Source organism: Podarcis filfolensis (genome assembly GCF_964270895.1).
Source record: "Podarcis filfolensis genome assembly, chromosome: 3".
In the NCBI taxonomy this organism is placed as follows: domain Eukaryota; kingdom Metazoa; phylum Chordata; class Lepidosauria; order Squamata; family Lacertidae; genus Podarcis; species Podarcis filfolensis.
Genome location: NC_139606.1, coordinates 59,296,918 through 59,324,208, shown reverse-complemented (window position 1 = coordinate 59,324,208; position 27,291 = coordinate 59,296,918). Strand labels below are relative to the sequence as shown.

General features: G+C 40.1%; 1 protein-coding gene and 1 long non-coding RNA gene across 7 annotated transcripts in view; both read right to left on the bottom strand.

Moving 5' to 3' along the window:
- LOC310760040 overlaps positions 1 to 27,291 on the bottom strand; it is a 592,410-nt gene that overhangs the window by 556,859 nt on the left and 8,260 nt on the right. The gene's annotated exons all lie outside the window — the stretch shown is intronic.
- AKAP7 (A-kinase anchoring protein 7) overlaps positions 1 to 27,291 on the bottom strand; it is a 76,669-nt gene that overhangs the window by 44,577 nt on the left and 4,801 nt on the right. For all 6 annotated transcript variants that reach the window (XM_083607800.1, XM_083607801.1, XM_083607802.1 and 3 more), the window contains exons 2-5: positions 26,435 to 26,572; positions 23,693 to 23,838; positions 19,625 to 19,761; positions 13,415 to 13,575 (exon numbers count right to left, since the gene is read on the bottom strand). In XM_083607800.1, the coding sequence (XP_083463926.1) occupies positions 13,415 to 13,575; positions 19,625 to 19,761; positions 23,693 to 23,838; positions 26,435 to 26,572 (582 nt within the window). The remainder of the gene's footprint in view (positions 1 to 13,414; positions 13,576 to 19,624; positions 19,762 to 23,692; positions 23,839 to 26,434; positions 26,573 to 27,291) is intronic.

Below are 27,291 nucleotides of genomic sequence, written 5' to 3'. Positions count from 1 at the left end.
ATGTGACTGGTATGGGTATGAGAGCAGTGAACCCGAAATAAGATGTTGACCAGGATGGTAGCTCTCTAGACAACCTGTGTAGCCTAGGGGCAGTAAGACAGAGCCATAAGTCTGGTTCAGATCCTGCCACTACTTTGAGCTCACTAGGTAACCTTAGGCAAGCCACTTTCAATCCCAGTCCTCCCATTCATAACATAGGGACCTCCAACCTTAGAGACAGCTTCCTATTTTCCATTTCCCCCTCATCAGAATGATACTTTAATGTTTTTTTTCCAAAGAGCCTCTAAAATTAACAAGTAACTTTTCCAGTTGCAATGAATTACTGACAGCAGGAACTGTTTTCAGGGAAAGAAACAGATTTAAAGTTTTAGAAAGTTGTATAGAAACTCCTTATATAATTGTAGGGTTGCCTTTTGTCTGGATTTTCCCGGACATGTCTGGTTTTCAGGGGTAAAAATCTCTAGCAGGGTTTTGGTTTTTTAGAATATGCAAAAATGTCTGGGGGGTCGCTTTCCTTTCCTGCCAGCAGCAGGGGTCAGCTCACACCAGCCGTGTCCCTCTTTAGTGCCCTTCGGTGTTTATCTCTTTCTCTGCCTTCCATTTCCTCTCTCTTTCTCAGCGCAGGGCTGCCTCATGTCAACCACGTCCCTCCCTGGTACCCTCCGTTGTTGCTCTCTTCCCTCCATCTCCTCTTTCCTTCTCAGTGCATCAGCTCCTGTAACTCCTCCCCAGGTGCCAGCAACCCTAAAGGAGGGGGTGAGCTGCGGAGATGAGTGTGGGGGGGTGCACCAATGGTGGTGGTGTCCAGGTTTTGGTCTTTGGAATACTGAAATCCTAGCAAAATCAGGGATGGCCAAATTCTGTATGTTAGGGAGCCTCTATATTTTCTAAACTCTCACCCAAGAGGTTGAAATAATCCAGTCCCCTCAGATGGTCTGTTGTAAAGCTAGCGCTACCAACAGCACTAAGGGCACCTCAGGTATGGAATATAGGTGCTCAAGCAGGAGGGGGTCAACAATGGAGGGAAGCAGGCTGGGGAATGTATGTGCTTTATGAAAGATATACTCAGTAGACAAGATGGAAACTGCAACTCCAGAATAAGCACTTAGCAATAAAATGTTGTTTATATGGAGCATCCATGAAGAGTCATTGCTTATTTTTCATCCATGTGAAACTAAATAAACAGGGACAGTGGTGTTGAGAGATAAAGATACAGCATTTCAGGAACCCACATCCAATCCACCTACCACCATCCTTGTTTTAAATTACAGTAACTTGAATCTCTTACTTACTAAATTTCTTGTTCACTTCCCTTTCCAACTAAAAACTCAAAGTGATTTTTAAAAAAACATTTAAAGAAATCAACGAATAATTTGCACAAAATATGCAAAAGATCTAGCAAACACCTCTCTGTTTCAATAACCCATCAACAGAAACAATAACTCTGAAGTTTAATTTATAAACATCTTAGTAAATGTTTTAAGCGGTCTCTAAAAAGAAATTTAAGTGCAATCTTTGGTGGGCCTTCCCCTGAAAGGAAATATTGAACTGGGACACTACTGCTGAGAAGGCCCTACTCCTTGCTTTGACAGATCCTTTTTTATTTATTTCATTGGTAGATGGTACCCAAAGTATAACCTCCCCAGTAGCTCTTAAGAACCAGAGATTTGTATATACATCAGAAAATACTTTTGTTTGCATTTCAAGCAAAAATGCAGTTCCAAGAGTCAAATAATGGCATAGACAGATCAATAACGAATGAGTCAGAGCTTCATTTGGTATTGATTTTGTACTGAGGCCACATGCTGAGAGGCAAACAGCCATTTCAAATGGCTTGAAAAACATATAATCAATGTTAGAAATTACTGGGGATGTCCATCTCCTTGTGGAAAGTTTACTCAGGAAATGCGTCAGTAATTACTCTCCAATAATTTCAAAACGAAGAAATTAGGCATGTTTCTCAAAACAGAACACAGTCAGAATTTCAGAAATTAGAATTGTGATGCATCATTGAAGGTCAGAGCATTAACAAGTGTACATATTAGAAACTGAATATGTGCCCTATTGCTTTACTAACGGGTGAAACAAAATAAAACAAATTCAAGTCTGTAATGGAGTCTAAGATAAGGAATAAGGTATAAGAAATAACTGTCTTACCACAATGTAGTCCGACAATAGCATCCCTAGTCCTGCACTTACAGATAATTCATGAGATACTTTCTCACCCTCTCCACTCCAGATATGCCTTGACCTGTGGATTTGCCAGTTAAATAGCTTTTCTAGGCAACCCTCTGTTTTTTCCTTCCAGTGCCTCTCTGCTTATCAACTTTCAAAGTCAATGTGCTCTCCCTTGATAAGCTATCTTGGGCCTATTTCACCCCAGGGTGGCTCTAGTTTTGAGTTGGCCCATGCTGATTCCCAGATGCACTGCCACAGGCTGAGCTGGTCATGTGTATACCATACAACCAGCTCAGACTCCACCAACTAGATTGAAAACCAATGTCCATGAGCTGAACAGCAAAGCAAATCAGCTCTCAGCTACTCCAGTTCAGCATGGCTCTTTCCCCAACTTGTTCTTCCAAGAACAATAAATCACCCCCTATGGTTGATTCAGTGGCAAAGCCAAGCTTCTCTACTCTCCTAAAACTCTGCCCTTTTCTCTTGTCACCATTCTTCTAAAAACCAGCCCTCAACACAGATATATTTGCTAACATTTTATTCTGTGTTTTCATTTTCCTGGTATGAAATAGAGTCCAGAGTGGTTTACTATATGGGTATCAGATACTATATTTGTATACCAGGCACTCAAAAACCGGCAAGTCCCAGACCTCTCTGGGCTCTGAGACAGCATACAACTGAAGTGTCCATATACTGTCCACAAAGCCACTGTAACTAATGGAGAATCAGGAATTATGAGCTTCCAATACCTGAGTGGAAATGGTTGTAACTGCTCTGAACAGCTGCAAACAGCAACAACAGATGTTGCACAGTCACCCCACTGTGCTATCGCAGGAATGTCTGAGACCTGCCAGGACTCAGCCTGAGCAAGCTTTGGAAAGGGGGAAGTGTAGGGGCCCTGCAGCTGCTGGGGGATTACACTGTAAATAAATTGTTCAATAACAATTTATAGTAGAGAAGACACAATGAATTCAATAGGATGCATTTACACAGTTTTATGTAATGAAACTTAAAAAAAATAAATTAAAATTTTACTATCCAGCATCCCAAGTTAAAATATAAACCAAAACGATGAAGTCATTTAACAGAATCAAATTATATATATCTTCTGATTGGGATAATTGATTCTTATTCACTTAAATCTCCCTATAACCTTATTTTCTTGCCAAAAATATATTAGCAGTATAATTTTACCACGAAGCTTCTTTTAATTTAGGTTTAATTATTAATGTACTAGATATACACTTCTTCTGGTTTCTGTTCTACCAAACCTGCATAAGCATTTTACTTTTTTATATGTTCCACTACAGTCATGAATACATTTAAATATTCCATCTGTTGTGTTATACTCACTGAAGTATAAATGACCAAAATGGCATACAATAATGCATATTTAATGTAGAAGACTCTCAGATCGCTCTGTTTCTGTCCTGTTTTATTAATATGGGATACCAACCTGAAGAAATTAAGTTCCACTTGCTTTTAAAGAAATAAAATACCGGTAGCTTCAATTTGAGGAATTGCAACTGATTAAGAAAACAGATATAATTTCTGAGCGCTGATATTATACCCATTTCTTATATGTTTACGGTAAATACAGTGCCATTAGTGAAACATGCACATCAAAATAGTGAAACCAATATTCATAGAAATAAGATGCCAAATTCTTGTTTCAATGGCACTTTTGACCCATGCAGAGGAGGGGGAATAATTTGGATCAGGAAAACTGTGTGGGTTCCTGACACAGGTCTCCCCACTTCTCCCTTTGTAAATTGAAACAAACCAGGATCAAACCATAGTGTGATATCCTGGTGTGCTAGCTATAGTTTATTCTTAAGAGGAATTGGAAGCTTTCAGTCATCCCTCACACATGAAGCAGAAGGAAGAGGGAATGTATACTCATGCTTGGAACAAGCCATGGTTTGTTGTTACATCTCAGGTGGGCCAAAGTGCTCAACCAGATGGGTTCTTGATCTGGTCTAGTGTAGGCAGTTCTTTCCATAGTGGATTGTTGCAAGATCAAACTTATGTGACAAAGTAAAGCAATATAAATTAATCTACTCTCCATATGAAACATTCATAAAGGTAATTCTCATGTTCAGTGGCTTGTTGCATATTGTCCTCATGAAAGGGAAATTATTTTTCCTATGACTAAGGAGAGAAAACAGTAAAACTGATCTGTTTTCTATTATCTTTCTTCACCCTCTGGAGCTGCTTTTTAAAGTGTGCTGCTCTGTTCATGAAATATAGGCTCCCTCCTGTGGCCAGAACACCAGTTCTCTGTATTTGAACAGTTGGACTCTCAAGCAAAGTCTGAATTTTACAGGATAACCATTCTGTGTTCTGCTGTTGTTTCTCAGTACTGAAGTTGCTTGCCACTGACTTTTTTTTTTAAGTACAATTCACTGTTCTGTTCCAGTTAATGACCTATGGAGCTATCTGCTTTCAGGAAATCAGCACTTCTCCTAGCGCTGAGAAATAAAGTGGTCATAATGGTACAAAGAATGTTATATCTTTCAGATGAGCTCATTTAGGAAACAATACAAACAAAATAAAAGGAATGCCAGATGATCTAATCTAACACTTGGTCTTGCCAGCATACAACTGATCTGTGGAAAACCATCAGGACAGATGACTAACAACAGCAAAAAAAGAGGCTTACTTCATCTGACCACTTCCAAATTACAATTTTGATACCATTGCAACTTGTTGCTTCTAGCAGATAACAACGTTACTAAAACTGCTCTACTGATCTGCACTGTGCAATAATTAATCACTTTGCATAAATACCGAGGCCCTGCCTGGTCTGCGACTGAGCTTTTAACTCTGTGTGAAATGGTTTAGAGACTTGTTGCCAAGAATTATGTACAGGCTCTCTGGAAAACCCAGATGTTGTTGATGCCATGTACAATCCCTGTATGAGATTCATATCTAATTAGATTCAGAAGGTCTGGTTGCTGGCTGGTCTTAAAAATCTCTAACTTCCTGTTCTTGCTTCTGTCATAAGCTATATTGTTATTCTACCAGAGAACAGTGTGGCACTAGTAAAAAATGCAAACCCAGTTCTCATCTTACATGGTATAAAGAATAAACTTTTAAAAGTTTCATTCGTATATCCCTACAATGGAGCTAGACAACATGGATCCTGTGCGGCTGCCTCTAAAAGAAGCAGCTGTACAGTACATCTATTCCTCCCGTTCCCTGATAATATCTCATAACAGAAAACATGTGATATGATGTCATTGTGTTGAGAACTTCCACACCCCTTACAAATAACAGCTAGGGATGTACAAGCATACCTCAATCCACTCCAATACTACATTCTGATTTAATTGTATATCTCGGCTAACACAGATATTTACAAATCTGTTACCTTCCTTCTGTGTGTGTGTGTGTGTGTGTGTGTTTTGTTGTTGTTGTTGTTGTTGTTGTTGTTGTTTTCCAAAGCTAATGAATTTCCAGAGGGTAGCCTCTGGCAGCAAAAACAACAAAGAGCCTTGTGGTACCTTGAAGACTAAGTTAATTAAATGGCTAATGGCCCATCACAAAGCTATCAATGGTTGCAAGCCTAATCAAGTCTACTCAGAAGTAAGTCAATTGAATTCATTGGGGTTTACTTCATAGTTCAGAATAAACTTGTCATCCAATCTCATTTCGCTTACTGCAGCATTGGTGAGGGTCAGTTTAGTCAAGAAAACCCTGGGGGAAGGAGAGAGGAAATGAATTTTAAATTTAAATTTACTTTAAAACATAGATTTGGGGTGGTCAAACTGGGAAGTCAAATCAAGATGGTTCTTCCCACTTGACAAACAGGTTAGCACCTTAATGGAGGAGTGCAAGTAAGATCCACAGGCAATGAGATCACTTTTTCATGTTAGAAGAAGGAGAATGAATGATGCACCCCACTGGTTTTTATAATTTACAATAGGAAGCAAATGAAAGCTAAAACCCTAACCCTACTTACCTGGGAGTAAGTCTCATGAAATTCAATTGTATTTACTTCTGAGACAACATGGCTAGGCCTGCAGTCCTAGTCTCCTTTGGCAACAACCTGAATACATAAATGACTTTCTCACACCTTGACAGCACCTTTCTCAGCCAAAGCAAATACTTTGTGTCATTTATTCCACATATGCTCTCTTTCAAAGTAAATGAAGCAGGTAATGGCCCATCAATTAGCTGTCTCATCACAGGGTTCCAAACATCTACTGAGCTACATTATAAGTGTTAGGAAATGCCAAACAAAGCAGCATGTCAAAAAATATGACATTAATTATACATAATCTATGAACTAAAAAAAAACCCACCCTGCTGTGAACAAATGCAGACCGCATTCACTTCCAAGGAATTCCAGTCCTGAGCACTACATGAACACACAGACAAAGGGCATTTCTATATCTGTGTCCACTTAGAGTGGAATTCTCGGACATCCCTCGCAGCAGCCAATGAACTCAAGTGGAAACCATGCCACAAATTTTCTTTTACTAGATTTACAGGAGGAGGGAATGCTGAGATGATACTTTTGTTGGCAGACACATGTTCCCTATAAGATATATACTTCCAGCCATAGCTCAACAGTGAATCATGAATAACGATTCTGGCATTCCAGAACCTACTGCACGCAACATGTAATTCATCTTCATCTGGTGGTTTTCAACCTGTCTTGAGGTAGATCACACCATCAACAGCACAACCATTCCTCAACAAATGAAGCAGAAAAAGATAGTGATGGAGAGAGATGAACCAAGAACAAGGAAGATGGATGTCGCCAGTGGGGGGAGATTTAGAGATTGAAGAGGAAATAAAAGGAGGAGAAAATTGGCTTAACTGCCCAAGGAAGTGAAGACATTGATTTCATTGTGCCACTGAATAAATAAAAAAATTATATAATCCTGCAAATTAGCAAAACAATCTAATACCTGCACTGACTAAGATAGCCTACTCCAAGTTAGCACCCTTCATATATTTTCAACTATATCTCTGGTCAGCCCAAGTCACCATGCAATTCCAAACATCTGGAGGGTGCTAGGTTGAGGAATGGTGATCTAATGGAAGCATCTATCCATATTCAGTGCACTGCTGAAGTTGTGATCTCCTAAGAACTTTGGAGAATGCAGGTCCTTTTCATGGTATCATGCTCACCCGCAAACCTTTATTTGAAAAGAAGAGTAATGTGGTAAACAAGAGGTGACCTTACACATTAGACAATGGCTAAAACACACAAAAAGCTGCCAAACAGTAGTTTTTAGGGCATGTGTGATGCTAGTTTTGTGCAATGATAGTTTTCATCTAAAAAATGAAAAATAAGTTCATTGAAAAAATTGTCATTCTTTAACAGTGCTTAATAAATCAAAACAAATATAGATAGAAATATGAGGGATTATATTGACTGTCCTTCTAAAATAATTTAGTCTTTGTTGTAAAGCTAAATCATATTGTCCAATTTTAAGGTCAAACATTTGCTTTACTTAGTCACAAATTCCAATGCTGCCTGCACGCCTCTATCTGCATAATGAACCAACTTGTCCCATGTGAGAGTTTGGGTATGTTATGTATTTACCATTACCACAAGATGTGGATGTGGTCACAAGATGCTATACCAAAGCTTTAAAAGGGAATTAGACAAATTCATGGACATAAATCCAACAATATCTACTAGCTATGCAACATCTAGGTTCACTATGTCTCCAAGTATTTGTTGCTGGGAAGCAACAATGGGAGAAGACTGACCACAGTAGGAGGAGGATATTGAACTACGCTGACCATTAGTCTAATCCAAAAAGTGTCATATTATGCACCTTCATACTGATTTAGTACAGTGTATACAAAAGGAGGTGGGAAGATGACAGAGGTTCAATTAATTTTTACAATAAATAAATATCTGTCAAAAACGAAGACCCATGGTGCACATTATTAAATTGCAAAGGAAGATCAATGGATGCAGACGTTTTGAACATAAATGCTCTTCCTTAAGTAAATAATATTTCTGCTCAGCATACAATGTGAAATATGAACCTATCCTAAACCTACAGAGGTATTTTGTTTTTACCTTTGTTTTTATTCTGCCTCATTGGTCAACTCTTTTTCTGGTTATTATTTTTTTTTAATGATTAAATGGGCCTTGTAAAATGAATTGCCTACAGGAGAAAAAATTAGCACTGCAATCACATTGTTTCCATTTCAGAAAAGTACCCCACCCCACACAAAAAAGTAGTAGCATGCCAAAGTAATTCTTGTTGTTGTTGTTGTTTAGTCGTTTAGTCGTGTCCAACTCTTCGTGACCCCATGGACCAGAGCACGCCAGGCACTCCTGTCTTCCACTGCCTCCCGCAGTTTGGTCAAACTCATGCTGGTAGCTTCGAGAACGCTGTCAAACCATCTCGTCCTCTGTCGTCCCCTTCTCCTTGTGCCCTCCATCTTTCCCAACATGAGGGTCTTTTCCAGGGAGTCTTCTCTTCTCATGAGGTGGCCAAAGTACTGGAGCCTCAATTTCATGATCTGTCCTTCCAGTGAGCACTCAGGGCTGATTTCCTTCAGAATGGATAGGTTTGATCTTCTTGCATTCCATGGGACTCTCAAAAGTCTCCTCCAGCACCATAATTCAAAAGCATCAATTCTCCGGCGATCAGCCTTCTTTATGGTCCAGCTCTTACTTCCATACATGACTACTGGGAAAACCATAGCTTTCACTATACAGACCTTTGTCAGCAAGGTGATGTCTCTGCTTTTTAATCCACTGACTGCAAATGAGAATACAGCCTGGAAATCAGGAAGTCCTTACTCCACCCACCTACTCTCTTTTTCCTGAAGTTAATTCCCCCTTGGTTCCCTTGTCACCACGGATTGCAAAATCTGCTTCAAATAATGGGGGAAAATATGCTTCAAGAAGCAATCATACTTAGTGTTACCCATGGTCACTGTCAGTAAACATGTAACCATGAACCACTGTTAATATTAACCAAGAGAACTAGGCCAGAAATTGACTCCACATGAAAGAAACACAAATTGAAGCTAGATCTTGATTCACAAGTGCACCAGTCTTGTGTTTTCTAGTATATCCCATTGTGAGTTGATATGAATGCTGATTGAGGATACAGTGGCAAAAGCAAAATGCATAAGCCTTGATAGAGTGGGTACTTACTCATGGCAAAATAGTTGACATGCATCACCAAAAAATTGGCATATGCATAGTTACAAATTTACAAATAACTACTGTAATTTAAACAGAAATACAGGGCCAAAGGCATAGGCTCCCCAAACAAAAAGAATGGAGCTGAGACAGCACAGAAATATTTGCTGTAAGTTCCAACTGTGCTGTGAAAAAATACAGGTTTTAGACTAATTATTCGTAAAGAGCAGAGTTAAAGAGAAAGCTTGTGCATGCTATATAAGGCTATGTAGAAGATAACCAAGATGGCAGTGGCCTTTGCAAATATGAGTCACGCAATGTTCAGGCATGGTATGACTTCACATTCCTCAGAACACAAAAGATCATTCATCGCCTCTAATAATGTCTTAAAAGAAACCTTTTCCAAGAAACGGTTGGAATTTGGGATACAGTCTAAAAGGACAATGACAAACTCCAGGCATTTCTTCAGCACTGAGATCTTTTTGTTAAATTTCTTTCAATAAAAACGCATTAACAGATTGTCTGGTCTCTGTTTTCCTATGCAACATTCACTTTTGTTCCCTTTCCCCTCCCTTTAGAGTAGCTCTGGAATCTGAAATATTAGCTACATTTATGAATAAATAAATAAAGTGACTCCATTGCTTCCACTACAGTGGAAGAAAATAGGATCAGACTCAGAACTCTGGTTCCTGCAGTTAAGTACAAGGCTCAGGACAAGCATGGGAGAACCCTCCAAATCTGCATTCTCAGATAAGACTTAACAACGCGTTGTGGAAAACTTCAAGCTCAACATTACCCATCTCCTCCAGTGTGACAAGAAGTTCAAAAACTTTTCCTTCTGTTTTAAGCTAATCACAGCTTGTTGTGATGTCCAAACCCACAGCAGTCGGGTGGTATCTTAAATATTATGATAGACCTATAGTAGTGCTAATTCTTGGTTAGAGGAAACAAACAAACCACAAACTAGAGTTTATAAAGCTGACTTGTTTTCATTCCATAATTAAAATTAAGCATAATTCAGTTTTTGGAGATAGATGTTAAAACTATGGTTAATCTAAAATGGAAGCCAAACCTCAACAATGTAATTCCTGACCAATTACTGAATGCAAATAACCAAATGAAGTCAAGGTTTGGATAAACATAGTATATTTCTTTCACATAAAACTTGCCTTACACCAATATTTCACAGGGATTTAAACTTATTTTGAAAATGCATTCATACTTTCACTGACTGATCTCTGGAGTAACTGCACATGTTTAAAAGAATTCTAACTTGAATGCCATGTGCCAAAATCATTGCTGATAATATAGCTGGGAAGGGTTTTCTTAATTTAGGATAAATTTAAGTCAATCATCCGACCAAAATACAGTATGTTTTGGTCGAAGTTGCTTTGATTACAGAAAATAAATTTTCAACCAATGTTATACTGTATATGAGTGAAAGAAAAGGTTCAAATGTCTATAGATTTATTTGCATCAGAGTTTCTAATCTTAATTAAGTTGTGGCAGTATATCTTATCAATCCTGTGCTGCTATGTAGCTAGAATTAGTCTGTCCAATGGTCATGCTCAATATAAATGTTCAAGAGGGGGAAATAGATCTTAAGAATCTTTTTTTTTATTAGCATATTATATATCTGTGATATGCCCCTTCAAAGCCACTTCGGTGATATTTATCAGCAAGTTATAATGAACTTTCCCCCCTGGATTCTAAGGCAATCCATAGCAATTACTAGCACATCTGTTAATTAGTCTAACACTTTCATTCTAAGTGGAATTACAATGTAAAGTTTGATGTTAAAGCTCGCTAGAATTTGCACTTAGAAGCTAGTAGAACAGCGAGCAATTATATATCATTGTAATGAATAAATGTCCAATTAATCTCATGCTACTAGATGTTAATGTTTAATGGAAATCTGGCATTTATGTGTTCTGTAATAGAAGACTGCTAAGTAAAATCTGTCAAAATGTTTCCAAGTATGAATTATCTGAAGATTTGAACTTAATCAGATTTCCAGATATAAACTCCTACCTATCATCTCAATTCCACTGCTGAAACAGGGGCTGTAGGGACAAGACACCTCATGCTGGCAATGGGAGGATCTAACTGGTGGGAAAAACTACACCTCAAAGTGTGACTCCCAAATACCCTCAATCCCTAGAGGAAGGATCATTCATAGCTTGCATTCATAAAATCCCTGGCTCCATTTAGGATCGGGAAAGATTCCTGCCGTGAAACCCTGGTGAACTGCTGGCAGCCAGTATAGACAATACTGAAATATATAGACCAATGGTACCTTCCCACGTTCTTAATCCTTTCCTGCCTAAGCACTCCAGTGACCACAGAATGCCTTCCATTGCCCTGAATGTGAAAAATGCAGCAGGTAAACAACTCTCAACTATCAAGTAGTAGAAAAATCAAAGGAGGGCCTTGAGGCACCCTCAAGACAAAGACAAAGGGATGCTAGGGATGATGGGAGTTGTAGTCCCCAAACAGCTGGAGGGCCAAGTTTGGCCATCACTGCATTAGTGGAAACCACTGCAAAGACTCCTCCTCCAAATCTGTTCTGGAAGGTTGGGAGAATCTCTAGAACAGTGTGGAGAGGTGGGAGATCAAAGGGGAGATGGTTCTGCTGGATGAGCAAAAATGCTTGCACTGATGAAACAATCTCCTTAGTGCTACACAGAACTCTGCCCACACAAATTTCATTATGGCATAAGCTTTTTATGGACTAAATTCAATTCCATCAGATACAACTAGGAGAACGGTCTCCTTCAAACAAAACACAGCATAAGAACATATTTACCCTGTGGCTTATTGGAAAAACAAACACGTTTATTGGTGAACACCAAGCATACCAATCTATACCCTGACCCCATTTTTCCTTGTGGAAGTCAGACAATGACCCAAGTGTGGTCACTGTTTCATGCACCAGTCATACCACACTCTCTCAGGTGCATGTCAGGCTCCTTCCAATCTTTTCTCCTGGGAGCATGTAGCAAGAAATCAAACCTGAGCCCCCCTTCTATGGTAAGTGTGTATTACCCCACTGAGCTACAGCTCACCATAGGGTCACTTGAGTACTACGTACAGCTAGGACCTTCATGGAGGGCGGAGAGAGAAGGAAGGAGTTGTGTGATTGGTCAGTTTCTGGGAGATTGTCTCTGACAAAGGAAACACCGTGGGTTCTTCCTGGAAGTATTCTTATGCATTGTGTGGGAGGGAATGTGAGATGGGTTTTTGACATCATAGCACCCCTGCCATCATTACTCCTGCACTGGTACCTTCAATTCATACTTTAAGCAAAACTATGGTTTCCTGCTACAAGAACTCTCAGGTTCACACATTCCCTCTCCTCCTTCACACCTTTAAGTAAGAGACTGAAAATGTCCAATTTCAAATTTAAACTATTTACTGTTCCAAAGATTTTCAAACTTAAGTTAGGGTTGCTTAAACTAGGATTTGTGAGAGCAAGCTTGGACCAAAGCACAGGCTCACTGCAACTCATAGGAGGAACCCACCATTTCCCATTGCATCTGAGCTGGGTCTGAGTGTGTCATCAGTCTTGTGATAGGTGGATGGAGACAAAGTGGTTAAGAGTGCTGCGGGGCTGGTGGCCCACCTATGTTATCACTCTTATTTCTGGTACTATTGTTTTGCTTTCTTTTGAGGTGAAGAGCAGTGCATAGAATCACAAATAGAATCAGTTCGCGCAAGCGCTGGTGCAGCAGATGTTGGTGTCGTGTGACAAGAGGATTCGCCTGCCCAAATGCAGTCTTAAGCACTTCATGGAATGCTGTGAAATTTACTTTGAAATAAACATGTTAGGATCAGGCTCTCGCAGCTATGCAAAGTTTTCAAAGTTACAGGTAGGTAGCCGTATTGGTCTGCCGTAGTCGAAACAAAATAAAAAAATTCCTTCCAGTAGCACCTTAGACACCAACTAAGTTTGTTATTGGTATGAGCTTTCGTGTGCATGCACACTTCTTCAGATAGTTTTCAAAGTTAGCTGCTCCTAAATAGAAGTGAGTATGAGGACCAATCTACATTAGCAGGGTGTCAAGAGATGCTTTTTGAGCACTATGTAACACTGCTAAAAAGAATTACCTGCTATCTTTAAAAGAGTGGTTGCATGGTCACTGTCAGTCAACTTCACAAATCCAACTTGATGTCTAAAGTGATCGGTTCCTTGAAAAGACAGATCCAATGGCTTTCCTTGCAGTAGTTCTTCAATTAAATCTTTACTCGCCATGAAAGCACCAACCGCACTATCAATAAGAAAAATAAATATCAGAACTGATGTTATTCATCTCCTTCAGTAATACCAACTCTTCTGCTTAGTATTCTTAATGGTTGCATTTTACACCCTGCATTTTTAAAGCACGACAAGAGTGAATTAAAATATTTTGCATATACAACTATATAAAATACCAGCTCTCAACCTGATGCCGACTCAGAAAATGTCTCTAAATGGTATCAAAAAGCATCTAAAGGAAAGAGCTTGAATTTACACATTTTTTTTCTTACACGAATATTGAGGCACATGGTCGCTCAGTGTCACAAGCATACGCAAATGTATGGCTCATCTAAGACTTCATTGAACCTTTATTCCCAATAAAGATAGAACTAACAGGTAGAAAATACTTTCATTTCAATGAATCTTTGTTATCCGTAAAGGGAATCTTTGTATGAGTCAATTTTTTTTTTATTCCTTTGGAGCTGCACTGTACTTTTGTCCTTCCAGGCCATGACGATTTGTGGTTTAGATTTTTGATTCTTGTTTTCTTCTTTTTGCAATGTTTGTATTTCTTAACAAAAATCAATAAAATATTTGAAAGGCTATGGTCAGCAGGGCTCTCCTTATTAATTTGACTGGACAGTTATTTCTCTGTTGTTATTATTGTGACAATGACTTAATAGTCACTAGGTGGCAGTAACTACCTGGTGAGCAGACATCCTCAAGATCAGAGAAAGCCTACTCAATAAATATTGTGAGTTGGAAGATGTATTATACCACCTTCATTTTTACTTCCATCAGCCCCCAACTTACCTGCTCTATCCTACAGTCCTGAAAGGAAATACTTACCTGTTTTGACCCTTTTGCCTGAAGTGAAAGATATGGCAGGCTGAGCAATTCTTTCTTTTATGGCTAGCACCAAGGCTGCAATCACAGCGCCAACAAAATTAAGGCAGGCAGACATCCTAACAGCTACCTCCTTGAAATTTTTCCAGCTTTCAATGAGTATTTTTTTCACATTATCTTGTATGCCAAAGAGCTCTTAGCCATGAAACCACAGTGCATTGAAGAGACTTCTGGGGCACATTCTCGGCACACACTTGGACCACATGGGGCACTGAGCAGGCCCTTCTGGGCCTCAACATCATCCCATATGAAATAAGCATGCAGCTGCACCTCATAAACATATTTAGTCATTTCCTGTGGGAGCAAGCTACAAGGGAAGGTTCCTTTTGCAATGGAAATCGTAAGCGAGCTGCCTTTCAAGGAAGCTCATTTGTCACTGCTGTTCTTTCTGAGGAGCCCCAGATATGCTTCTGAGGAACTCCAGGGTTCCTTGATAAACACTGCTTTAAAGGATGGCTTCAGTTCATTACGGGTCCACATAATCCCTTCTTGGCTGTGGCATCATGTGGAGAAACATCAAGAGCAACTGGTCTGCATGCTTATGACAACTAGCAGTGTTTGGCAACAGTTTCTGCTTGTTATGGCAGCACATTTTTCCAGTCACCACACAAACAGGAGCTGGCTACATCTCTGCATGGCAGAATCTGCACTGGTGTCTCTCATGCAATCATGTAAGGAGCAGTTGTGAGGAGCAGCTGGCCACTTTGCACAGGTGAACTCAATATGATACACGGAGAGAAAAAGAGCAAGAGGAAACTTGTGCACAGCTCTGTGCAAGTCAGAGCATAGGAAATTCTATACCTCATTCCTGAATTGCACACCTGATTTACACCCCCCCAAAAAAAAATGAAAATGAAAGCCACATAATGCATTTGTGGCACTGACTTATACTGCTTTTGATGTGTCAAAAGCACACTATGAACAAGTTACTTGCAGGTGACTGACTAGAATATGCTGTCAATTAAGACACCCCTTTCTTTTCACCTTACAATATGGACACCCCCTTCACTCCCCCCTCCTTTTCACTCCTGCTACTGTCGCTCAGCTTGCCTTTTGCATCAGAAATACCCTTTGATAGCTGTTCTGAAAATGAAGGCTTACTAAGCTACTATCCTCAGTAGACGCTCTGTGTGATGGGCTCCGTATCTGGTCAATAGCCAGTTCATAAATTACAGTGCAGCAAAGAAAGCAGAAGCACGAGAGACTCTCACTTCTGCTAAAACATACAACCTCGCCCTTGATGAGAGCTCTGCGCCTCAGGGATCAGCTGGATCTCACATTACAGCAGAATCCTCTCAAACTGGTGACACAGACTGGGCTGGATTCAAATTTGTTTTGTAATACCTATCACTTCTCCATTTGGGGTCATGGCCTAGGGTGTTTCCACAAAGTAATGTTCTGTGCAAAATAACAGAAATCACTGGAAGGGAAGGTATGAGGGCCAATTCACTGCAAAAGCCCACAGGAAGAAGAAAGGCACAAAACTGCTGGAAGATGAGGACGGGTAATGATGTGTTGCTGTTGCATTCACTTTCGTTCTGGCATTGTGCCACTGAAAAAACCTGCTTATTTGTCAGCTTTCTATTCTGCGTGAAGCTAGCTGGGAGCTTAATAATTTTAAATGTAGTATGCGAGCTCAACATTTTCAGTCTCCTTTCATTCTGGCCTTTCTTCCCTACGAATTGCTTTGTTAAAGGCAGAGTCAAAACCAGGTCAATGTACTCAAGCAAGTATTACCAGTGAGTTCAATGCTAAGCTTCGCAAATAAAAAAGGCTGTGACCTAAAATTCCTATTATGATTAAAGCAGCAATGCATAAATACAATTATTAGAGCAGTAACTGCTGAGGATTACTCAACAACCCCAGGCCACAAGGACACCCTGTTTGATACAATGAGTATCCCCTCAGATAAGGACATCCCTGCAGAAGATGAAACATCAATAGGCTGGGTATGCAAAGTGTTTGTTCTGGGTGAATCAATTATGAAGAATATAACTAGTGAGGTGAGGGACTGGGGGAATGCACGGTAACTTGTCTGCTGGGTGCAAAGATAGGTTATTTAAATATCTTGAGCAATCTACTATCAGAGAGTGCTGGGAAGATATGAGAGTCATGAGAGTAACAGCTACATAGAGGAATGTAGGGGAGAGATTGTGGATGTTAAGGTAAGCTGCTAAGGAGTCCAGGACCTTCCTGCCAGCCTCCTCTGAAATTCTGGATATGTGACTATGGGAACTGCAGAGAAGAGGCTTTGACAGATGAAGAATGGAGGGCTCTTTTTGCTTGAGCGTAGAAAGAAATACCAGAAGCATGTAGCCTACATAAACCAAAGCACAACCGCAGAGAAAGCCCTTAAAATCAAATAAAAATAAACTGAACAGTGAAGAGAAACACACAGTTCAGACCAGAACATGCTTCAGGAATAATAAGAGTAGATGCAAAGGAATTTGTCTGCTGACTGTGGCGACAAAGACACCCAAAGGAGACATTCCAGTGACAGCCACACAACCCTGGGTTTTATTTACACTGGAAGCAGTTGCAGATGCTAAGCTAACACATGGACTGGAGATGGGGTACGTTTCCACAAGCTGCACACAGCAGCAGCAACATATGCAAGTATCAATCACACAGATTGCCCGCTTTGTGTGGGTACCTCCCAGTCTAATAAGGCCACTGCTGGGGTCATAGTAAGTATCCAGGCAATGAGTGAGCAATGTGATTGGTGCTTGCACACTTTAAAACTGCAATGCAAAGTCTTTGCTGTGTGGCCTTTGATTGCTTTCCTGGTGGCTAATGTGAAGCAGAAGTAACAAGAATCAGGACTCATCCTTGTAAATTGAGGGGGAACTGACATGTGTGTGTAATTGGCCCAGCGGATTAACAGAAAAGCAGAATAAAAGCCTAAATAACTGAAATAATCAAGAAATAAATAAGCTGTTTTCTAGCTTCTAAGCTGCTCAAGCCTGCTGTGTTTTAAAGGGTTTCTCCACAAGCCTAAATGTTTACTATTTTTAATTAATGAAAGATGAAACTTTTTCCTGTCAACTGAAGGTTTCTCAAGTGGTATTTGCATATATCACTTGTGTTGTCAAATATACAGGCCATCAAGTTGACACAACTTCTACCAATCAGAAATAATGAGTACGGAAATGTAAACTGCATTACTGTATAGGTTTTGGAACTGGACAAAGATGTTGCACTACAGAGAGAGAGAGAGAGAGAGAGAGAGAGAGAGGACTGAGAATGTGGCAAAGCAGTTCTTCAGAAGCAGTGCACATTTCGAGAGACGTTATGAAACAAAACATGACATTTAATGACTAGAGACTGCACTTGTCAGAAAGGAGGAAACTCATTCCCTTCTTCAATTTTTAATTTAAAGCTGTGCAGGGAGCTAATTCTGCTGCAGTCCTCAAAGCCCTTACTTGGGCACACACTGACAGAGCTCTATAGCCACTCACTCGAGACTTTGAGGATCACACCCAAATTTATTGGAAGCAAAACAAATGGAAGAGTTTTAGCTTTTAGCATAGTGCTGTTGAAAGGACTCATTATACCTCTTTGTCCATTTCTCTGTGATTCACTTTCATTAAATTACCCAGCTATTAGCTACAGCACTGAGAAGTCTGAGCAACTTAAGCCCATGCCATACTTTGCTGAAAGCAAATTTGTCAAAAACAAAGAGCCAAAGGCAGAGGTGTACAAAAGGTTCACAAAGCAAATTTGTTAGTTCACGCATGACATGTGCATGCTCCACTGAGTGCAAGGGGGATTACGCCCAAGTAAGTGTGCATAAGATTGCAATCTTACTCCATTACTGGAGACCATATTAGCTGACTCAACTACACTAGTTGCTATACACCTCATTATTACAAGGATCACTATTAAAGAGGCCATTATAGACTAGAATACGGCCTCACAGCACATAATGCAACCACCTCCTGACATTAAGCAGGTTTGAGTCTGGTGAGTACTTGGATGGGAGACCTCCTGGATACTAAACTGAAGCCCATAGTAGAAGAAAGTCAGGATATTAATGTACTAATATAAGAACTCTGTGTGCGTGTGCGCACGAGAGAGAGAGAGAGAGAGAGAGAGAGAGAGAGAGAGAGAGAGATTAGCCAGTGACAGGTGTTGGAATTTCATGGTGTTTTGATCCAATAGCTTTATATTTTCTCTTCCTTCATATACATGTATTCCTGACAGCAGAGGATAATCCTGTATGCATCTGATATGTGGGCTCTGGTCTACAAAACCTTTTGCTATGGTATATTTATTAGAGAGCTGGTGTAGTGTGTAGCATCTAAGCTACATCCATGTTTTTAACTACAGTGGTACCTCGGGTTAAGAACTTAATTCGTTCTGGAGGTCTGTTCTTAACCTGAAACTGTTCTTAACCTGAAGCACCACTTTAGCTAATGCTGCTGCGCAATTTATGTTCTCATCCTAAAGCAAAGTTCTTAACCCGAGGTACTATTTCTGGATTAGCAGAGTCGGTAACCTGAAGTGTCTGTAACCTGAAGCGTCTGTAACCTGAGGTACCACTGTATTTATTAAGAGGCGTGGTCAGAGGGGTCCAAGCATCACTGAGACTGCAGCATGTTGAGAAGAAGATGTAAACTGGACAAAAATTCCATCATTCTTCACTTCATCAGGGCTATGACCTTTAGGTTATGTGATTAAAGTAATCTATAGTTTGGCCTTCAATTATCTTTGATCAAACATAAAATTCTCTAAATGCTTTAGCCTTTCCTTCTAAAGAAGGTGCTCCAATCTCTAATCATTCTACATTTTCCAGCTATATAATAACTTTTTTGAGATGAGGCTACAAGAACTGCAAATTGGAGGGCTCCAAATTACTAACAAAGGTATGGGCTAGCAGGAATCTTTGGGGGGAGATTAGCAGTCTCCAGTTTGCATAGCTAATTATCTGTGGTTTGCATATAATTTTGTCCCCTTATTACCTATGTGATGTGAGCACTTTTATACGAATAAAGTTTCCTCTATACCACAGAAGGCATAAAACTACCAATATAAATAATTAACCCCAGCCATATGTCATTAATGTCATAATTATAGTTAAAATGAAACCAGAATGTTTCTGTTACCCTTTTTTGGGTTACCACACTTTTAAGTAGATTTTAAGACAGCATGTTATTTCAGAGTAAAATGCTTACTTGTCAACTGCTTCTTCACTGGCCAAATGTAGAACAGAGAGGGTGATATGCAAAGAACCACAATGAACCATTGCTTTAGAAAGCCTGTTATCCTTTTGTATTATTTTATCCTGGAGCAGCTGAATAGTGTCTGTGATCTGAGGGAGAACAGAAACACATACAAAAACAGTATTACTTTTTTTTTTATTAGTGCAATCAGCAGCAAACACAAAGAAAACGCTTTGCTCTGCATAAGGGATAGGGCAAGAACACAAACAAAGCTCAAGCACAATGTCTGTTTTACTTGAACTGGACTCCTGCAAAAGACTTTCCCAGTTTGTGGTGCTTCTTGCCTTAAGGCAACCCATCACGATAGGAAAGAAATCAGACAGGAAACACAAAACAATATACATTTATTAGGACATGATTTATAAAGCCAAATCCACCCTCTGTTCTATGTATTCTGAGGAAAGCACAAATACATAGGAAAAACATCAAGGTTATAGAAAACCTTGGTCTGATCTTGATGCAGGACGAAAGAGCAAGTTATAGCCCATACTCCCTTTCAGAGTGAAGAGATGGGCTCCGCTTCGCTCAAAGCAGACGGGATACATGTTACAATGCAGCCTTAGGGGTGCCTCTTAACACATTAGCACTTTTCATACAAAATGACTCAACTGATCTAATACAGATGTTGGTTGGGGCATGATCGTGCCCAATGCTGCAAGCCAGCAAAGTTTTATATTATTTTCTACAGAGAGTTGTTAGTTTTCACACTTCAGGGCATCAGTTCTGTCAAACCAAATTACCAGCATCTTCAGCATTTCACTTCTTTAATCAGTTGATCGCTTAAAATGTCAAAGGGACAGAGTTCCCTGGGAAAGCTGCCTTGAAATATTGATGGCTGACTTCTGGTTGATATGTTATGCATACAGGGGATTTTTACTGTGTTCATTACCGTAGGGTTATGATTGCCCTCAAAGGATTTGTCTACACATTGTTATATCCCACCTCATCCCACCCCCCAGTATCAGATTGGTTCTCTGACTACAGAACTAAATACAGATCTTATTTCTCTCAATAATAGCTTTATGACTGATTCCCCCAGGTTTTCTTACTATGCAGAGTGAGAATTAAAGTACATGTGAAAAGCACAGAATAATGCCACAACAGTGCACTGAGCAAGGGGGAACCTGGTCAACCTCTCCAGCAAGTCCCAGGCTGCTTCTCTTGCCTTCCTTCCCCTTACTAGGCTAGAGATCCAACCTCAGAAGTGAGCGATGCCCCTGGCTGTCACCCATCATTAGAAACAGGGGGCAAAAGCTTCTCTGCTCAGTTAATCCACAAGCTTCCCCCTTCATGCGAGGCTGTTCCTGGAATTCTAGCTCTCATCCATGGAGCACCCCAATGAGAGTGGAGCAACTTCAAAGGCTCAGGGGACATGAAGCCACAAACCATATGTATCTGAGAGACCATAAATGGCTTTTCAGAATGACACAGAATCACATATTTTACAAGCGACAAATTTCAAGTGCTAAATAGCCATTTGGGAACTCTGTAAATACTTGTTGCAGCACAATACATGCCTACTCACTGTGTTTAATGGCACATAAGTGGGGTTAAAATGAGTCCCAAAGAACTACCAATTGTTCTGTTAGTGTTTGCTTAAGACAACAGATGGATTTCAATTAGGGAACCAGTCTGATGTGATTTATTAGGTTGTTGTTGTTGTTGTTGTTGTTGTTGTTGCTATTAATTTTTTGTACCCTGCCCATCTGACTGGGTTGCCCCAGGCACTCTGGGTGGCTTCCAGCAAAGTATAAAGGAACACACCAAAACATCAAACATCAAAAGCTTCCTGAAACAGGGCTGCCTTCACATGCCTGCGAAAAGTCCTATGGTTGTTTAGCTCTTTGACATCTGGGCAGAACTACCAGAAGGCCTTCAGAGCTGGATCTCAGTGTCCAAGCTGGACTATGTGGGTGGAGATGCTCCTTCAGGTACACAGGACCAAGGCCGTTTAGGGATTTAAAGGTCAGCACCAACGTGTCCACTTAATATATATATGAATTAATATATGATACATCACTTTACTATAAAAACATAATTCAGGGGATTCATATAAGATAAAAACAACTATAAATCACCCACATTGAATTTTTGTACTCCAATCAAGAATCATAGAATTGTAGAGTTGGAAAGGACCCTGCACATGCAAAACTATATTCTAAAACACCTCAGGAAATGGGAAAGATCATTTGACATTACAAATTACAATTCCTAATATTGGCAACTGACAAGGACGATAACCTTGCACATTTTAATGTTTTGTTTTATTTAGTTAGTTACATATTCTTGTTTGCAGCAAAGTACTTGGCTGACACAATCTTGCTGAAGAAAATGAATCTAGTTGCTTTGTAAGATGAAGTTGGATAATGAGGTTTGCCTTGTAAAGGCTATTAAGTTATTTAGCTTTATTTTTCCATCCAGTAACAGCCATATGAGAAAATGTTTGCCTTCAAATTACACCAAGTCATTTTTGCTATGCACAGAAGCAAAGCAAAAAACATTTGCTACAGCATACATTCAACTGCAGTATTACCGGAAATTAAATCAAGTAAATATTAAATGTTGTTTAGATGAGAAATTTCCTGAACTAAACTAAGGAAATCAAAGATTTGTTTTCATCCAGCAGACATTACAGTCCAATTAAAAGAAGTAATCAAATGGACCTAAAAATAAATTTATATCTGAAACCAGTGCATGGCAGTTATTAAAAACAACAGATAGCTATTCTTAGAATAAACTAATCAAAATGGAACCAAAAGCATCCTCCTCCTCCTCCTCATTGTGGAAGGCGAAGGGAGCAGCATATGAGCCCGAAACTTACATAAGAAAAACCCTGCTGGATCAGGCCAAAGACCCATGTAGTCCAACATCTTGTTCTCCGGCAGACAGCTGTGTGTATGTGGGAGCCAGGGAAAAGGACCTCAGTGCAGCAGTAGACCACTCACTTGTGGTTCCCAGAAACTGGTACTCAAAGGCATACTGCCTCCAACCGTGGGAGCAGAGCACAGTCAAAGGGCTAGGTAGCCATTGCTGCAGTTTATCATGTCTGAACTGAACTTGAGGAAGCACATTCCTGACACTGTCAGCAGGCCGGCAGAAACAGCTTCCAACATGGCGTGGGAGAGCTCTTCTTTTGAAAAAGGAAGGGAACGCCATTCTGTCTCCAAATTCATATTCTCGTGTATACATGAGCTTCTAGCACGCAAAGGAATGTCCATACCCAGAGCTCTATGTATACACACTTCTTAGAAGGCCACATACTGGAACATCTCTATAAGGGACTGCGTGCCAATGGTGGGTTGGGCCAAAACCAAATTATGTATAGGGGCAGAGCTGGCAGTGGGGCAGAGCACACACCACACACCAGAGACTGTAGAGAAGGCAACCATACATGGAATATACATGCATGCATTTATTAGCACCCATGCAACATACATATAACCTTCCTCACCATGTTATCCACCCCTGCTTCTGAGCTGATTAGCTGAACAGCAAGGAAGAGGCGGCTTCAGAGACCTGCTGCTTTTCCTGCTGCTCAGCAACTTCACATTCAACTGGGCAGTGGCAGCTGCTGGGCAGAGTAGGGCAACATTGCTTACTTGGGCTTCCCAATGTGGAAGTCACTGATGGTAACTGAGAGGTAAAAGGGGGCGAGGAGCTTAGCGTAGTACAAGCACAGTGGCAGAACCAATCCAACGCTCCTGGTGCTACATCTGCAGGTTCAAACTTCCATTCCCCCCGATTTCTCCCACTAAACGACTGTTCAGTAGTGAAAAGGAGGCAGCTCCTTTGGGAATCAAGCGCCTTGAGGAGCAACTCCCAAGAGAGCCAGTTTCCTTCGTTCCTCACCTTTCTTGTTGGGAAAACAAGGGAAGATTTCTGGAACCACCAGTTCAAAGCAGAAAACCCTTCTGCTTCAAGGCACAGAATCAATGTTTGGGTTTAAGTCTAAGCTCTGGTTTCATTATTCACAAGTGATTTTGTCCCCTATGAGATCAGAATAATAAAAAGTATTGCTACCTTTGGATTTGTGATTGGAACTGAGATGAAGTAATTTGGTTTATCTTGGTTTTTCTTTTTCTTCTTTATTAGATTGTCTTCCTCACTCTCCCTCCCAGTAGTTCTCTTTCTCGTCTTTTTAACATATGGTTTAGCTGCGTTTTTATCTGGGTAGGAAAGGAGGGTGGAGAGGCGTTACGATACTGTGCACACGTGAGTAGAACAATACATAAATTCTCGAAATTAGTACGCAAAGAGTCAATACCTCAAGAACCACCTCTCCCCGTACAAACTGACCCGGACTCTGTGTTCATGTTCTGAGGCAATCTTTGTGTACCTTCCCCACATGAGGTCCGGAAGGTGGCAACATGAGAATGGACCTTTTCTGCAGTGGCTCCCTGTTTGTGCAGTCTTTCCCCAGGGAGGTTCGCCTGGTGCCTTCATCATATATCTTTAGGTGCCAGGTGAAAATGTTCCTCTTGAACCAGGCCTTTGGCCGATTAATATTCTAGCCTTTTGAATATGTTGGGGGGGGCTGTTATTGTTTGGTTGTTTTTGTTTTAACTGTTTGTTGGTGGCTTTTGTCTTGTATTTTATCATGTGAACCACCCCAAGATCTTATAAAGGGCAGTATATAAGTCTAGTAAATAAAATAAATAGTAATAAATAAATTCAGGTATCATACTTTTTGAAATATAACATGTACGACAGAGACCTCCCACAAAATGTTGTTGTATAAAGGGTTCGCTGCCTAGGATTCCAGCCATACCGTTCCATTCCACACATCCCACACCAGTTTTCCATTTACTCTTCAACAGTCAATCTAAGCCCACTGCGCCTGCTCAGTCCTCACTGGGCTGCGGGGTTCTTTCTTTTTAAATATTTCTTGAACTTCAGCAAGCCTCAGGTTTCCTCTCATTCTACTGACACCTCCCTCTTATGCATAGTTGTTGCCCTTTGGGTGGCTTTAAAGAAAATAATAATACTGCACTTATATCCCACTTTTCCTTAAAGAAGCTTGTGGGTTCTTCCGCTTCCCCTTTTATCTTCCATACCCCGATGAGGTAGGTTAGGCTGATAGACAACCATTGACCCCTGTCTAACACCTCAAGAACTGAACTGGAATTCTAACATAGGGTGACAGAAATAAGGGCCTGACATTTTAAGAGGATTTTAGTTCATATACATTTTTTCCTAAAATTAATTAATTTATCGATTACCCCCTTTACTGGGCATCTGCTTTCCTGTCAATGGCTACATATACCCTTGTGGTAATCTGTCAGAGGCTGGCATGCATGACATCACAGAAAAATGTGTCCTGGATTACCTAACCTGTAACAAAAACTGCCCTGCTTCCATTTCCACTATGTCTACCTCAGGATAAAAGTCTCAATCCTATGCACATCTACTTGTCTATAAATGTTGCAAATAAATAGTAATAATAAAACTAATAAATTTTTATTTATACCCTGCCCTCCCTGGCCAGGGCTTGGTTCAGGGCAGCTAACACTGAATATGAATTACAATAAAAGGTAATAGAAAAAAGAAAAAAAACCAGTTTATTAAAATACGGCTTAAAATATAGCTTAAAATACAGCCTCATTTTAGTAGTAGCCCATAAATCAAGACCATAAAGGGAGGAAACATCAGATATTCACCCTGCCAGCTATCCATGCTGGTCCTACATGGCCCAGCAAAAAAGCCAAGGGAAAATTTATATACCATATCCCATATAAAGGGTCAGAGTGAGTCCAAGCGGAAGGCCAGGCGGAATAGCTCCATCTTGCAGGCCCTGCAGAAAGATGTCAAATCCCGCAGGGCCCTGGTCTCCTGTGACAGAGCGTTCCACCAAGTCGGGACCAGGGCTGAAAAGGCCCTGGCTCTAGTTGAGACCAATCTAACCTCCTTGAGGCATGGGACCTCCAAAGTGTTGTTATTTATGGACCTTAAGGTCCTCCGCGGGGCATACCAGGAGAGGCGGTCCCATAGGCATAAACAGATATGCTCTCAAAGGCTTCTATGTTTTCTCCAAAACCGACATAATTTAATGTTGCTTCTGAACCAGTACATTCCAGTATTTTCTATGCTGCACTCACTGTCTTTTTACAACTCTGATTTATTTATGAAATTTCTAAACTGCCTTTCATCCAAGGATCACAGGGTGATTTACAATATAAAAATACGCAACACAGGAATAAACAAAAACATTTCTCCCCACGCATATATTTGTGGTGATGGTTATTGTTTCTTAACTGACGATGAAATAACGGCGCCACCCTGTCCAGGCCAGATTTGCATAACACAACTGAGGTTATCTTCCTGCTACTGGAAGATTTAATTGGCCCTGTTCTGGTACCTCCTGCCACAATCAGCCCTTTAATTAGCTGTTTCAAATCTGCAGTTCAAACAATCTCAGCATTTGCTCATTACCTTTTTATTGTATTTTTCATTATCACAATTGCACATTTTTCTGCATTTTCTTAAAGGGCAAGCACTAGGAAGCGGAGAATTTGTAGTTCATAGAATATTTTGTGATTCACTCGGGATCTGAGTGCATTTTTGTGGTTAGAGGATGCAAACATTTGGGACTTTGGGGAGAGGTGGCGCCAACATTCAAGGACTACAATAGATGCATTTGTAATTGCTAAGGTCAGAGTACAAAATACGAAGAAATTTGGCCCAAGTGGAACATGCTTGTTTACTTCCAAGATGGAAATTTGAGCTAAAGCTACTTCACAGCTCTGGATTAGTATTTATACTTACTGCTAAATTCATCTTCAATATCTGCTTTGGCAAATGGCATTTCCATCATCAAGCAACATACAGAATCATCAAGACGGCGGGACTCCTCTTTTCGTTTTTTTCTTTGCTTTTTCTTCCGCTCCACAATTTGCCTTCCATCTGGAATACATTTGAAACAATGAGTTGGGTTTTAGATTTCAAGGCTGATGAAATCATCGCCAATAAAACTCAGTTCCAGGCTCACAGCTCACTGCAAGGCAGCTTTTCAAGTAGAATACCAGAGGCTCTCACAAAGCAATTGCTTGTTCCTCCAAACTGCAAGTTTAGGTTTCATTCTTAGCTTTCGATGTTTTATGAACAATCCCAAAATACATCTGTGTGTCTTGACTCCCTTTTTGAAAGCCACAAGTAATGCTGACTTGCTTTACAAGGATCTATGCAGTTGAGAATGATTAAACTTCCAATCCTCTACACCAGAGTAAGTTTTCCCTACTACTGCATCTGTGTATGCCTATCTTCTAAACAGCTTATGGGTTCTTATAAACAGTGTGTGGATTCTTCAGCTATATACATAATCAGATTTCTTATTTATTTATTTATAAAAAATATTCATATACCTCATTAAAAATATCAAAGCTGTTTAAAATTATATACCTATATATTATAAAAACACATAAAAAATAAAATCAAGAGACCACCAACTAACTAGCATGAAAATATGTATTCTTAATTGCCTGCACAAGCCTGGAAGAATAGAAAAGTTTTTAGCAGAAGGCACATCTTTTACATATTCTACAGGGCTGGGCTGATGACACTAAAGCTGTCACTTAGGTGACAACTGTTGTCACATAAAAATAATTATACACCTTTTGTTAATG